Below are 14,890 nucleotides of genomic sequence, written 5' to 3'. Positions count from 1 at the left end.
CTAGGAAAAGTTCTCAAATTACTTTGCCCATCACTAGCCTGTGTATGTAGTATTGTTCCTTTTTCTCAAAGTTAAACTATTCTGTAATAATAATCCTAAGCAGAAGTACCACAAAATACTAAGATTCAAGATGAGTGATCACAGAGTCATAGACTAGTCTGGGTTGGAAGGGACCCCAGAGATCATCTAGATCCACCCCCCTGCCATGGGTAGGGACACCCTCCCCTAGCCCAGGCTGCCCAAAATCCCATCCAACCTGGCCTTGAACACTGACAGGGAGGGGGCAGCCACAGCTTCTCTGGGCAGCCTGTGCCAGGGCCTCACTGCCCTCACAGGGAAGAATTTCTTACAATACTTGCATTTATTGAAAGCAAATTGTCACAAATGCAGGAACAAAACCCAGCCCTGCCTGCGGTGTGACTTCTGTACAAAGTACTTAAGGGGGTAAAAAGCAGAAATAAGACTTAAGCCCCCATTGCTAAAGTGCTGCAAGTCCCAGTGCATCTGCTGTTGTAAAACAGATACGCTTGTGATGCTTTCAGAATCGTGTAGTATTACTGCTTAATCCTAAATACAGCTTGTGTGTGTTAAGGGAGATACCAGAGCTCCTCATCTGACGTTGTGAGTGCAGAGAAGCCTAACTGTTACTCTTTCCTTAGCACGCCTCAGAAGGCATCGTACGGTTTGACGTCCAGTCCCTGTTGAAGTACGAAGATATCGCTCCCTGCATAAACCTGAAGAGCTGGGTTCAGACGCTCAGGTAGAGTTTCTGTGGTTCTGTACTGGGGCAGTGGGAACAGGGGTAGTGTATAATTAAACCAAACAGGTTAGGAGTGAAATTTAGGGTAACAACAATATTCCTGTGAAATTTTGAGTGGGTTTGTGTGCATCAGTTGATAACGCTTTTCAGTATTCTCCTTTTTGGGTCATTTTAACTTCAACAGAATTTGGGAATTATGTTTTCCATAATTTTTGGGTGATGTTTTCCATACAAATTATTTTCCTTAAACTAATTTAAAAAAAAAAATTACAGAAGTATTCCTTTGCTTCCAAATGAGACAGAGGTAAAAGGTACTTTAATACCTAAAGAAACAAATTATAGTTATTTGGTGCCACTGTTGTGGGGTGGGTTTGTGTGGCTCTTTGGCTTGTTGTTCTTTTTGGGTGGGTGGGTTGGGGTTTTTATAGCAGCTTCTTCAGATCCCACACAGTTTTGACCGTCTTCTCTTTTGTGCTTGGTTGGAAGCAGGGTTTTTTGTAGGAGGGGTGCAGAATTTTTTGTGGAAAGTTGAGTGTGTTGTATTGGTTTTACATGTGCTGATTTGGAAGAAAAGCATTGTTGGAAAATTCCGAGCAGTACTTTTGAGACTTGGATTACTGACCACTGAAATTGTCTGGCCAAAAATCTTCCATTATTTGGGCCTCTCAGTGGAGACCTCAGGCTCTAAGACTTTTGATACTTGTAAATTGAATTGAGGTTGCTAAGAGTTTGATGTTGAATGAATGTGGCACCTAATATTAGATTCAGAAATACCTAATGTGATAAGCTTTAAGTGAGGAGATAAAACAGTCCCCAAATGCATCTTTTCTTCATTCTTGGTTTGGAAAATAGAGTTGCTGTTGCCTCCTTGTAATATTTGAGGCATTCATTTGACAGTAAACAAACTGCAGTTGAGTGAGAAATATTTATGTATTTGAATTAAGACGTGAGTAGTGTCTTTTGAATGAAGTAATGAGTCATAACATGGGGTGGGAGGGTGGAGAAAGTACTGAATGGCTTCTCATTCAGTCTCTTTGAAACTCAGAATGCTTGGAGGCAGGGTTTGTGTTAGGGAGATGTCATGTCTGGTATTACTCTGCTCTTAAGTCTTCTGTCAGCAGTCCATCTGATGTCTGCCAGGCTGAGAAACCAGGGTTAAATGCACCTGTGGTCTGACCCAGCACAGAGATTTTGCTGGGTAACTAGTCTGTGTTCTTGGCAATGAAAGAGCTGACAAGTTCTTACAGAAAAATTTTGATCATGTAATTGAAGGTTGTCAGCATGAATGAAGTGTAAACTTAAATGATGCTAGGCCACCCTCATTCTGCTACCTTTTATTTCTGAATCTCTGATTTTTCTGTATTATTTGCCCTGTATTCTTTGATGCTTAAACTCTAGAGTGTGCTGCTCTGACCATTATCTTGTCCTAGTTGTATCTGAGTTAATGCAGGTAGCATACGTTAACGTCAGTCTTCTGTGCTACTGCTCCAATCTCTGTACAACCTCTTTTTAGTTATCTTCTGAGGCAATGTTCTATGACAAACAATTATCAATTATTTATTCTGTCTAATTCATTCTATGAATAAAAGTGCTGATTATAGCATGGATGCTAGAGATGTAAAGAACATGATTGTTTTTTTTTCTTAAGCTAGAAGTCTGATTTCTCCCTCTCCTCCTCCCGCCTTTTTAAGGTGTTTCATTTCAAGCACTTAGACATTCTTGCTAAGTTCTGTTGGCTTCTTACTTTGTCAGTGTCTAACATCTCTAAACCTTGTTTTTAACTGATACTTGCTTTAACTGAGGAATTTGTGCTGCTTGGATACTTAAAATATTTTAAGGATGATGTTGCATGTCCTGAATTCTGTTGTACTTCAGAATATGCTTCTACTTAACCAAGACATATTTTGGTAGAGGATACATGTTAATAGTAACTTCTGGGGTTTTTTTGTCATTTAATTGCAGACCAGTGAGTGCAAAAATAAAACCTTTGGGCTCCAGAGATATTTTACCAAATAATCGTCAATTGTATGAGATGATTTTGACCTATAACTTCCATCAGGTAATGGTTATGTGTGGTTGGGATTCTTAAGTCATTAATAAATACAACATGTTTTCTAAAACCAGATTTTTAATTTGAGCTTTCTATCAGAAACAAGGATTAGACAATGGATTAAATGTTTTGACCTTTCTTTTAATAGCCTAAGAGTGGGGAAGTGACTCCGAGCTGTCCGCTTCTTTGTGAATTGTTGTATGAATCCGAATTTGATAGTCAGCTATGGATTATTTTTGACCAGAACAAAAGACAAATGGGTTCAGGAGATGCCTATCCACACCAGGTACAGAATAATGTATTTATTTTACCTTCTGTTTTCTGCACAGTATGAAAACTTTAATTCTTTTTCCCCTCCTAGGCCTGATGCATAGTGATAACATTCTACTATCAGCATATTTGTGAAAAGTAGTAGTGATGGACAGGTTTGTTTCTGTGTAATAGAACATTGAGTTTTTTCCTGAGTTATGGTGTGTTTTGTTTTCCACAGAAAGCTGTGAACTATTGGCTGGTGCTTCTCAGGAAGTAAATTGAAGTTGTTCTTGTCTTTGCATTGGGATTCTTTACAGTGATGATAACTTGAAATTTTCTATTTAAAGTGGAAAGGATCCATTATTTTTTTCTGTAGTCTTGTCTGCTGATAGAGCAGACACTTCGGTATCAATGAAGGCTGTCTTCTATGTGTTCATGCTTCAAACAGCCTTCTAAATGCTATAGGGTGGTTCACTTTCTGTTACTGTCTTTCAGAGAGAGGGTTTTTTGCACAAGACCTGTAGATACTTTGCCCTCTGTGGGAATATTTTTCTGCTGGAACAGACCATACATCTGGATCACATGCAGGGAGCAGCTGGGGAGGAAACAAAACAAAAAAAAACCCCACACCCCAACCAAACAAAACTTATTCCACATGTTTTGCTTTTGAAACTGTATTTTACCAATAAAAAATCAGTTTAATTTTGTCAGTGTAATGTTTATTTTGATACACTGATCATTGTGGAAGTGTACAAAAGATTACCTTCAATGTATAGCTTTTGAATCTTTAAAATGAATTACATAAAATCCATTATTTAAACTTCTGTTCCTTAATCTGCATTTTTAAAGTGGTGATTTCTAGATTTTATAGCACCACTCTGTAAATTTCTGGTGTTGTGCATCATGGAACATGGTTTTAAGGCTGCAGGAAGAAATAACAACAAGAAGCATGACTTCCTAACCCAGGACAGGGAGATTTTGGGAGCAGGGTAGTTCTGAATTCATGTCCTACTTAGGGTTGCTTTTTGTATTTCATAGCAGCAAGGAAACTTGCTGTCCTCCTGCTTAAACATCCACATAGTGCCCTTTTAGATTGTTAGAGATGAAAGAATGTTTTCAAAACCAGAACTTTATGAGTCTGGATGTTTGGGGAGGTGTGGGTGGGGGGGTATGTTTTGGGAGAGGTGGAGTTGTTTGTGTTTTTTTAATAACTGGAGATGATGTTACCTACATATTCCTATCTGAATATTTAAACAGCTTGGGGCAAAGAGTCTGCCAGCTCTTTAAGCTGCAGCCTTAAAACTCCCAGGAGTACTGTGCCTGTCGGGGTGAAGGCTGGGAGAGTGTTGGAGACAGTACATGATGTCTTGTGATCTAAACCACAGTTATGGTAAACTCAGAGTATATCAGGGCAAACCTACTGAAAGCTTATCAATAGTTCTGATTATTATTTGAGAAGTTAATACTGTGGTAGAATAGGAACAAGTGATGCCATCTTACTTTGTGGCCTGAAAACTTTTTTCAGTCAAAGTGTGTTTTGGCTGCTGTCAAATCTTGAAAGCAGTCTGTGTGCGGGAGGTCCCAAAACTAAGCAATCTGGCTTATTTTAAATGGCTTGAACTTACAGTTCAAGAAGAACATGACAGTCTTATTTTTGGGTTTCTTTATGAATGGTGAAGTATTAAATCTTGACATGAGAATTTCTTTCTTTCAGTATTCTGTGAAACTGGAAAAAGGAGATTACACTATTCGGTTACAGATTCGTCACGAACAGAACAGTGAGCTGGATCGCATCAAAGACCTTCCATTTATTGTGTCTCATAGGTTGTCTAGTACCTTGAGCTTAGATATTTATGAAAACCATAGCCTTGCTCTCTTAGGAAAGAAGAAATCCAACAGTTTGACATTACCACCAAAACACAGTCAACCATTCTTTGTTACATCTCTGCCTGATGACAAGTAAGTTACTCAAGTCTGTTTTTTTCACATCTACATCTAACCAGCTGCCTCTGCACCTAACTTTGATAAGTGCAGGTAGGCACTTAGACTTTGATAAGTGTCTACCTGCTTAGGCTTGGTAACTCTTCCTGTGTTGCTCATTCACTGTTTGTATTCTTTGTTGTATTTCCATTGGAACATGAATGAACCTGGTTTTAATGCTGAACTTTCTTTCTCTGAATAGAATACCTAAAGGAGCAGGACCAGGATGTTACCTTGCAGGAGCCCTTACACTGTCTAAAACAGAACTTGGAAAGAAAGCTGTGAGTATTTGAAATGGATGATGGCTTTCTTTTCTGAAACTTTTAAAGCAAGCAAGTGGCATGCTAGGAAGTTTTAGTAGTTTGAAGAGCATTAGGCTTAGTACAACACACTTTAGACACAATTGTTGTGTTAAAAAGTCAGAGTAACTTCTAAGTAGTTCTGGTTTTATTTTCATTTTAGAATTTTAAATTTTATTTCCTTTTCTGAGTGTTGAATTGTAATTCTTTCAATCTGAGTCTTTGTATTTCTAGAAACAACTGCTTTTTTTGCTGGTGTGGCAGCCTTTAAAAGTGGTTTTGTTTAATTGCCTAGCTTAGTATAATTCTTGAATGAAAAATATGTGCATATAGTGTTGTGCATGTTGGTTCTTTAATAAACAGTATACCCTTCCTTGCATGCATACAAATTTCAGCAAAAATGTGCTTTCTTAACACCTATGTGTTACTCTTACAAAGTAGTAGGAATTTTGCTCACTGAAATGCCTAAGCAGATATTCTTACCTGCTGCACACTGATGTTGTCAACCACTAATGAAGCTGTGTGCTCCAACAGGATGATGTAAGATTTTTGTATGTGATGGTAGAAAAAAGCTGTAGGGTGTTTTTGCTCATAATGCAACATCCTGTAAAAAATGCTTTCTAACTTGTGTAAATCTGTAGTGCAACCATAGTACCCAGATCACTTTTGTGTGTATCTGGTGCTAAGAAGATTCCCTTAACTATTTTTAAATAGGTGGCAAAGCCGAGAATGAATTTGAATAAATCCTGGTGAATGTTAGTGTTTAGAGGTAGCTCATCTGTGTCCATGTACCACTAGATGTGGCTGAACAACATGTATAGAACTAGCCTATGCTTTCTTAGAAAATAAGTATCTGTGAGTAGATGGGCACATACCTGTAGAATTTGTTGAGTAGAGCAATTTAGTTCATGCAATCTGATTGGGTTGTAAGTAGTACATCTGGGGCAGATTGCATATAGCTGCAGTTAGATAATGTCTGTTAGAAGAACTTATGATCAGTGATGAAAACCCCAGAGAGTAGGAACTCTAAAATACTCAGTTTTATATTTCTTTGGGATTTCTGCAATGTTGCAAGTATACTTTTTATGAAATCCAGGGTGAATCCATTACACTAGTGTAGTATAGTTTCCTTAACTTGAGCTCTGCACTTTGAACTATTGGTTGCAATTCTCATCTGTCTTATTTTGAAACCTGATTATGTGTCGGTATACAGTGATTTCTGTGATGGGAAGTAGGAGGCAGATAGGTATTGCCTGTCAAATTGCATGTGATGAAGAAACTTAAGAGCTTTCATGGAGAGAAATTGTAGCCAAGGTGTGTCTCATGTCATAGTTGAAGGTATTACTATTATGATCATATTTCACTGGAAAAAGGATGGTATCAAATAGCATCAGATAGTTTATGCAGCCCTTAGTGAGCCTCAGTATGTACTGGGAGACAAAAAAGGAGGACTGGGTGGCAAAGTTGTCTCTAAGTGAGACAGTGATGCAATGTGAGGGAAAGTGTATCTAATTTCTGTTTGTTTATTATGAATTAGAACAATGCCACTGAACAGTCAAAATCTAAAATCTACACTTCTGAGGTTGAATTTCTGTAACATTGATTTAAGCTAAGTGGTTAACAACACTTGCTTGTCTTACAGGAATAACTGACTGTGTACACAATAATGCATTGTTTAGCTTTAAAAACTGGAAAGAGCATGCTTTAAGAGCATTTTTGATCACAGATGTGACTTCTAAAAGTTTAAAAATCTGTAGGTTGACAGTATAAACATAACTGTGCAGCGAAGGTGTCTCCATCCTGTGTGGTGTGTGCATGTTTTCTTACAGTATGTTATTCTAACTCCCAGGGGCAGTCTGCAGCAAAGCGACAAGGAAAATTTAAAAAGGTACTGAATGTTAGTTTTTGAAAAAGATATACTTAAGTCTTTTTGCATATGACTTAAAGAATTTTGTCTACCAGTATTGGTTTTTAATTTGTTTCCCTCATCTACCTCCTTAGTCCTGAGTTATTTACTTTAGCACCACAAATATGCCTACTGGTAGAATGGCAAAACACTACTGTAATGCAAAGCTGAGAGGCATGTGAGCATCTGGATACTTCTGCAACAAGTGCTGTAAAATTGCATGTGGTGGCTAGCAGCCTGTAACTTCTTTTTATGAAGTACTCAGGAATCTTCAGTGTTTGTGGTCAATATTTTCAGTGGCAAGTGTTTCTGCCTGTTCTGTTTTGTCTGCAAATTGAGAACCAAATACAAGCCTAACATTGGTGTAGAATTGAGTATGTTAACTGTGTACCAATTGAGAGCTGCCTTCATTATGGTCACAACAAACATGCTGTAGCAAGCAGGATTTTTTTCTTAGAAGGGATGGACTTGATGGAAAAAATCTCAGTACGTGATTCTATTCAAATATAACTCATTATAGGCTAGAGTTTATACAGTGATGTAGCAGGTAGAATTTACAGAAAGAATTTTGGAGCACATGTAAGATCTTCATTTTGAGTAGTGAGTGAGTGACTTTTAATGTAGTACTTAATATTGTGCCTTCTCATATTTTTAGATGAGGTAATAAAATATTCCGCCAGCAGTCAGAGACTAAAACAGTCATTACAAAAACAAAGGACTATTTTATAAAGCTACTGGGGTGGTTTTATTTTCCTCCTTGTGTTCTTAAGCTGTAAGGCTATTTACATTCTTCTGTTTTCAAGGTAATATGTTTTGGAGTGACATGTGAATCAGTCAGGATTCTTGTTAGAAATAAGACACGAGAATTGTGAATAACACTATTCATTGCCGTAACCTGATAGTTTGATAACAGGAGCTTGGTAACTGAGCCTGTTCATGTACTCTGTCCTTAGTGTAATAACTGCGTGGGAATGCGATTAGGCTTTACCAGAAGGATTTTAATGTGCCTTGCTGCAATTTGCTTTTCATGCTGCATCTGAAAATTATGTAGATCACACTTAGATGATTTAAATCCCATGTGAATGCGTGTCTTCCCTAATGAATGAGTGTAAAATCTTCACTAAGTGAATCTCTAATAAGGGAGTTAAACTCTAATCATAATTAAATTTGCATAACAAAACCTATTAAACAGATCCAAGGGGTAGCATGTTCAGTTTTTTCTCTTCTTGTTAGAACAGTTTTGTGTTAAGATGAGTACTATACCCTCCAAGCCAAAATAAAAACTGTTCTTGGTAGTTCCACTGTGAGAGGCATCAGCACGCTAGCAGCAAATAAATAAAACACAGCTCTGTTAACTAATATAGTTTTCAGAGAATGCAGCTCTGAGGGCTTCCTAGTTTGCAAATTTTTAATATTTACTCTGCCATGTCGTAAGTTTAGGTGCTGTTAATATGCTTTCCAGCATGGAAAATGTGTTTGTCTGTCTTCTGTGACCCATTAGTCAAAAAGGTATTTATAGACTATTTTCATATTTTTCACAGGCAAGTCCAGGTTCTTTGGTAGGATTAAGGACTGATAATTTTTATTTTAGGTACACTTTTTGCTCTAACACCAGTGACTGGTCTGTGGAAAGGGTTTGTTTTTTTGTTGGGGGGTGGGAAGGATGGTGCTTAGTTTTGTTTAGTTTTGGGTGATTTGTTTGGCTTTGGTTTTTTTCAGTTGATGGGAGAGGGAACTTGTTAACTTTCATATATGTGCATGAGGCTACCAGAAATTCAGGGAAGGCATTTCTTGTTCTTTAAAAATACTCTTGTTTTCACAGCATACCAGAATGGCTGAGGTTGAAAGGAACCTCTAGACATCATCTGCTCTAGCCTTCCTTCTTGAGCAGGACCTCCTAGAGCTAGTTGCCCAAGACCATGCCTAAACAGTTTTTTGAGTATCTCCAAAGGTGGGGACAGCACAGTGTCTCTGGGCAACCGGTGCCCAGTGTTCTGTCACCCCCACTGTGACAAAGATGTCCAGAGGGAACCTCCTGTGTTACTGTTTGTAGCCATTGCCTCATGTCCTGTCACTGTGCACAACTGAAGAGAGTCTAGATTTCTCTTCACACCCTCACTATATAGGTTTGCAAATTTGTGAGAGTCTTGCTCCCTCTCCATGCCCCAGATGCCTTCTCTAAGCTGAACAGACCCAGCTTTCTCAACCTGTCCTCATAGGAGAGGTGCTCTGGTCCATCATCTTTGTGGGCCTTCACTGGACTCTCCAGTATGTCTCCCTCTCTCCTGTAGTGTGGAGCCCAGAAGTGGACACAGTACTCTAGGTGTGGTCTCACCAGTGCAGTGTAAAGGAGAAGGATACCCTCCCTTGGTCTGCTGGTAGTATGTCTAATGCAGCTGAGGCCACTGTTAGCCATCTGCCACAGGGGTATGTTGCTGCTGTGTATTCAAGTGCTGTCTACTAGGGCCCCCAGGTGCTTTCCTGCCAAGCTGTTTTCCAGCTGGATGACCCCCAGCATGTACTGGTGCCAGAGGTGGTTGGTGTCCTGGTACAAGATTTTGCAGTTTTCCTTGTTCAGTTTTGTGATGTTCCTGTCATCCCATTTTTCCATACTAATAAGGTCCTTCTGGGTGTAACCTTGACCCTCTGCTGTATCAGGTACTCCTTCCAGTCTGGTGGAATCTGCAGACTTGCTGAGGGTGCTCTCTGCCCCATCATCCAGATCATTAATGCAGGTGTGGAACAGGGCTGGATCTGGTATTGATCCCTGGAGTACACCACTAGTTCCTGGCCCCTAATTGTGTGCTGCTGACCAGCATCCTCTGTGCCTGGCCATTCAGAAGGTTGCACTCCACGCAACAGCTCATCCAGCCCATCCTTAAACAGCTTCTCTGTTTTGCATGAAATCAGTTTGATGTTGTGCCAGGAAATCGCATCCTTATTTCCCAGAGAAGATAGTTAATTCTCTAATGCCTGGATAAAAATGTCAGTGGGTTCTTTCCACAGAATAAACAGGTGTCTTTGTTTTACTAGACACAACAGAATCATCTGCCTAATCCATAATTTTGTGCTCAAAGAGCTATTCTGGGGAATTTATCTTTTACAAAAAAAACCCCAGAGCCCAAAATAGCCCTTGGCATGGATTTTTACTTAGTATCTTCCCTTCCTTAGTGTGTCTAGACTTTGAAAAAACCCAAAAAAGCCCCAAGAAAATGAAAAAAAAACCCCACCAAAAAAGCCCTCTCTCACTACTGAATCTGTAATATCACTGAATTTTAAACTTGTTTTTGTTTGGGTTTTTTTTAACATGTTTTGCCTTTGAACTGGTCCCCACTGATATAGAGTGCCCTACTGCCATGGCTTGGGAAGCTGATGTACCCTTAAAAAGTGCCCTTGATCTCTCTGTGCTAAACAACCATGTGAAAAGTTGCTTCTGTGTGCCTTTCTTCTTTCACAACTTCACCTTTGTAATGCAGTTACAATCTGATGCTTTTTCTCCTTTGCCTCCAAGCTTTGTCCTAAACACATTTAGAGTCTATGATCTCTTCTCATTCTTTCTTGTCTGTAAGAAGCGCTTTTGTTGTTGTTTTACATAATGCACCTTTGAACAGCAGTATAAGGGTGACTTCCTTTGAGCATTAAAATGCTATCCCTGTTTAATCAGGAGGCCTTTAGAAATAGGATGAAGTCCACATCTGATGCAGTTTTGTGTAAGCCTGGCTGGTGACTTCAAGGAGAATAATTTATTTTCAATTAAATAAGAGTATTACCATGAAAATAAGCAGTGTTGCACATGTTGTATGTGTCTTCCTTATGCACATTCAACTGTGTGTGTATATGCAGATGTGCTTGTTATTCATTAAACAGAAAACGAGACCAGGGATGTGTTCCTTCAAGGAGCTTTTTTTCCCTGTGGTTAGGTTTGCTGTGGAATACTTTAAAGTACAAATAACAGTAGTTTATGTATCACCAGATGTTGAATCATCGGACAAAAAAATCTGAATTTAATTTTAAAACTTAAGTCAACTGTTAATTAAGCTCTTTTAAGAGGTAACTGGTTTGAGAGCATTGTGCTTGTTGATGTATGCAGTTCAGAGTTGTAGTTGAAAATAAGCCCACTGAGTACAGAGTTCAGTGATCAAAGTGCATGTACCCTGTATGCTTCCAAAGTTTTTAATATTTTTCTTCTTTTAGAGGATAAACAAAGGACAGCTTTCCCATTCATTTGAAAGTTTCCTTAAAGTAGCTTTTCTTCAATGGTAATATGCATGCTGCCTTTCACTGTCTGTAGCTCTATATCTTTTTATAGTTACATATAAAATAAAATCTGTGGAACAGTTAATGGTTAAATTTGAGTAAGCGGAGTAAAGAACTCAGTTGTGAAGCATTGTGTTTCTTATCCTTAGCCCCTAACGATGAATGTTTCTGTAATGACAATGACAGTGTCATTCTGGGATCTTGTGGAATCTGGGGGTTGCCGAGCTTTACAAATTCTGCTGGTGTTTACACACAGACTTAAGAAGAGGAAGAAGCCTTCAGTCCATCTTATGGTCTTGTGGTAGTTTAGTTAAACGTGATAAGCAGCTAAATCTTATTTATCCCATGAAATAAGTTTGTCTGTAGAAAAGAGTGCACCTCTTTTTCTGGAAGCTCTTCTGTAAAAGCAAGGTGCCTAGGCCTGCAGTTGGCTGTTTTCAGTGGTCATAGCTTGTAATCTCATGAGACCAAAGCTACCTAGCTGAGAAAATGGTGAAATGGCATTTTACTATTGATGGTTTAGCTACATAGTCCCTTAAATCAAAGGCTTCATCCAGATAACTGGGGAATTGTGAATCTAATTATGCTTGACTTGAAACTGTAACCAGAGTAGTAGTCTTTTCATCTAGACCTGGCTTGAGAATGAAAAGGCTATTTAGATACATAATCGCAAACATATGTTGCCAAGTGAGATTGAAAAGGACTTTCAGGAAGGAAATCCTGAAATATTACAATATTTCTAAGACAATAGGTTTCTTAGGAAAGCGTTAGTCTCAACAGAGGATGTCTTTTAAAAATCACTAAACTACTGATTGAGACTTTTGTACCAATCTAACTTCTTAGGCACCTGAAAACGTTTGATTCACTTTAGTGATCTACACTGTTACTATGTACTCTTTACCTCCACCAGCCTCACAGCAGGTATCCTCCCCTACCTGTGCTTGCTTTCCAGACCTGTTTTGCCATGCTGTGGCCTCGGCCTTGCTGAAGTCTTAACTTAGGTGTACTGCCCACTTGTGCCTTCACACTTGAAGTGCACCTGTAGGACAGTTCTGTGAAAGCTACACAGTAGCTTAGTGATACAAACTAGGCTTAAAAAAGAAAAATAAATATCAATTTTATGGTTCATCTGTGATTACCTATTAAGCTTTAAGGAAATATTGATGTCACTTCCTCTTACTGATATTGTTTCCAGTAACCCAGAGAAAGCTGCTGGTCTGTTTGAACTATCAGTTCAAATGGAATCATTCTGCATCAATGTGCTTGAATAGTTTCAGAAGTGTAGTGTTGGAAGTCCATGATTTTTAGGTTATGCATAGCAGTTTTTAAGCAATCACCTTTTTAGATGTTATTTAAGTAACCTGAAGTGACTTCATCTTGTGCACAAAGACTTCCTTCCCTTTCAATATGCAGTGCTGACCTGGTAACTGAGTCAGAATACTGATACTGCCATAGCAGTTGAGTATGCACAGTGTTGCAACAGATAGGATTTAAGCTGAAGGTTTTTCACAGAGAGGATCGCTTGTAAAGTGATGTGACCTGTGCCCTCACTGTTTGGGAAAAGGCTCTTTTAAAAACTGCAACTTAAAACCAAAGCCAACAAAGGGCATTGCCCCAGCACTGGCAATGTTTTAGAAGCAGTGACTAACCGAAGGCTGGCTTGTTTGTAGGTTTATACTTAAATCATCTCAGGAAAGTGACTTCAGAGCATGGTCTGAGATGAGTTAGGATTTTCTTTTAAGTATCTGTAGCTTTTTCTCATGGTAATGGTTGGCTAGTGTAGCATGAACTCAAACTGTAGTGTTACTTCTGTGCTAGTGTATTTGGTTTAAGAAAATCTTGCTGCTATGTCTACTTAGTTTAAGCACAGATGCAGATGAAACTGGAAAGTCTGTAGCAGCAAGCTATCAGTGGATACATCAGCTAATTCAGTAGTCACACGGAAGAAATATTGTCCCAGGAGGAATAAAGTTGTGTCTCCTATGGCATGATTCATGTTTATGCTGCCGTGGTGGTATTTTTCTAGAATTTGGTCATCTTTATCTATTTGTTAGGATAAGAGCTCTTAACTGTTTTGGTTCTTTCCTTTGTCTTTTAATGAAGTTATTTTCTTTTTTATAAGTAAAACGGAAAAAAACCCACCCTTCTGATTCCCTAATATGTAAAATTATACGAATACAAAAATGTCAAGCTTGTTGAATATAAAGCTTTCTTGTCTTATACCCAAGTGTGCTGTTTTAATATTTACATCCTTGTGTTGCTTAAAATAAAAAGTTAAAGCAGTTCCTGAGTTCTTAATGGCTAATACCTTTGCTCTCAGAATCCTTACTCAGTGTATGTGTAGCTCAGAGTAGTAGCTTGCTATGACTTAGCTTTCATGTAAAAGCACCAGAAAAAATGTGTACTGTATCCCTCTCAGTATGTGTCTTTTTTTTCCCACCTCCAGGATGTCCTTACTGTTCACTATCATCTGATACCATCACCTTCAAAGAGTAAAAATGGCAGCAAAGACAAAGAAAGAGAACAGGAAAAAGAAAAAGATGTAAAAGAAGAATTTGCTGAAGCTTTAAGAGATCTAAAAATACAATGGATGACCAAGTATGTCTGCTGTCATGACTACACAAGCAGCTGGACAAAAAAAAAAAGTCCTGAATCTGTACTTTCATGCTATCTCCTCATCTTTTCTAGGCTGGATACAACTGACATGTATAATGAGTTGAAAGAAGCGTTTCCTAATCATCTTCCATTGTATGTTGCAAGGCTTCACCAGCTGGATTCTGAAAAGGTTATTTAAAGTTTAAGAGTTTATTTAAAGACTCTGTCTCAATACATCCATGTAGCTGAATCTTCATTGGTCACATTTGGACTTGAAGTGAATCCATAGTGGTACTCAGTACTGTAAAGCAGGAATTCCTAATTAGATTGACAACTGCCTCCCTAACTGACACTGATTTACTTAATCCCACACCAGAACACCTGTTGTATGTGTGCTTATCGTTTGTTCCCTGTTCAGTTAAACACTTTGTAAATTTCACAGAATCACACAATTGTAGGGGTTGGAAGGGACCTTAAGAGATCATCAGGTCCAACCCCCCTGCCAAGCTGGTTTAAGCTACGTTATTATTCTAAAAGGTGGTTAATGAGACAAGCACCCATCCTATTCTGTCCCTCTGCTGGGTTGGTAACTTCTTCTAGCAAATTAACTCAGACAACTGAGAACAGCAGCCACGACAAATGAAACCCTTAAATCCACCATCAGTCATTGTCCTCAAACGTGAGAAGCATGAACAGAGAAGTTTACTTAATGTTTTTGTTTATCTTCAAGATAAACAGCTTTGCATATGTGGCAGTAGCTCAAATATTTCTCTGTTTATTTGATTCTGGTT

At 38.6% G+C, this 14,890-nt stretch overlaps 1 protein-coding gene across 2 annotated transcripts in view; it reads left to right on the top strand.

Annotated features, from left to right (window-relative positions):
• The window catches only part of TPP2 (tripeptidyl peptidase 2), a gene marked incomplete at its 5' end in the record, with an annotated part of 52,387 nt that overhangs the window by 25,630 nt on the left and 11,867 nt on the right, over positions 1–14,890 (top strand). Inside the window, 8 exons of one of the 2 annotated variants that reach the window (XM_084262307.1) lie at positions 660–760; positions 2,723–2,819; positions 2,959–3,096; positions 4,777–5,021; positions 5,245–5,323; positions 7,191–7,229; positions 13,951–14,102; positions 14,193–14,289. In XM_084262307.1, the coding sequence (XP_084118433.1) occupies positions 660–760; positions 2,723–2,819; positions 2,959–3,096; positions 4,777–5,021; positions 5,245–5,323; positions 7,191–7,229; positions 13,951–14,102; positions 14,193–14,289 (948 nt within the window). The remainder of the gene's footprint in view (positions 1–659; positions 761–2,722; positions 2,820–2,958; positions 3,097–4,776; positions 5,022–5,244; positions 5,324–7,190; positions 7,230–13,950; positions 14,103–14,192; positions 14,290–14,890) is intronic. The other variant, XM_084262308.1, reaches the window with a different exon arrangement.

The sequence above is a fragment of the Gallinula chloropus genome (genome assembly GCF_964237585.1).
Source record: "Gallinula chloropus genome assembly, chromosome: 1".
NCBI classification, from domain to species: Eukaryota; Metazoa; Chordata; class Aves; order Gruiformes; family Rallidae; genus Gallinula; species Gallinula chloropus.
Note: the sequence above shows the minus strand (reverse complement) of the source record. Positions and strands in the feature narration are given on the sequence as shown.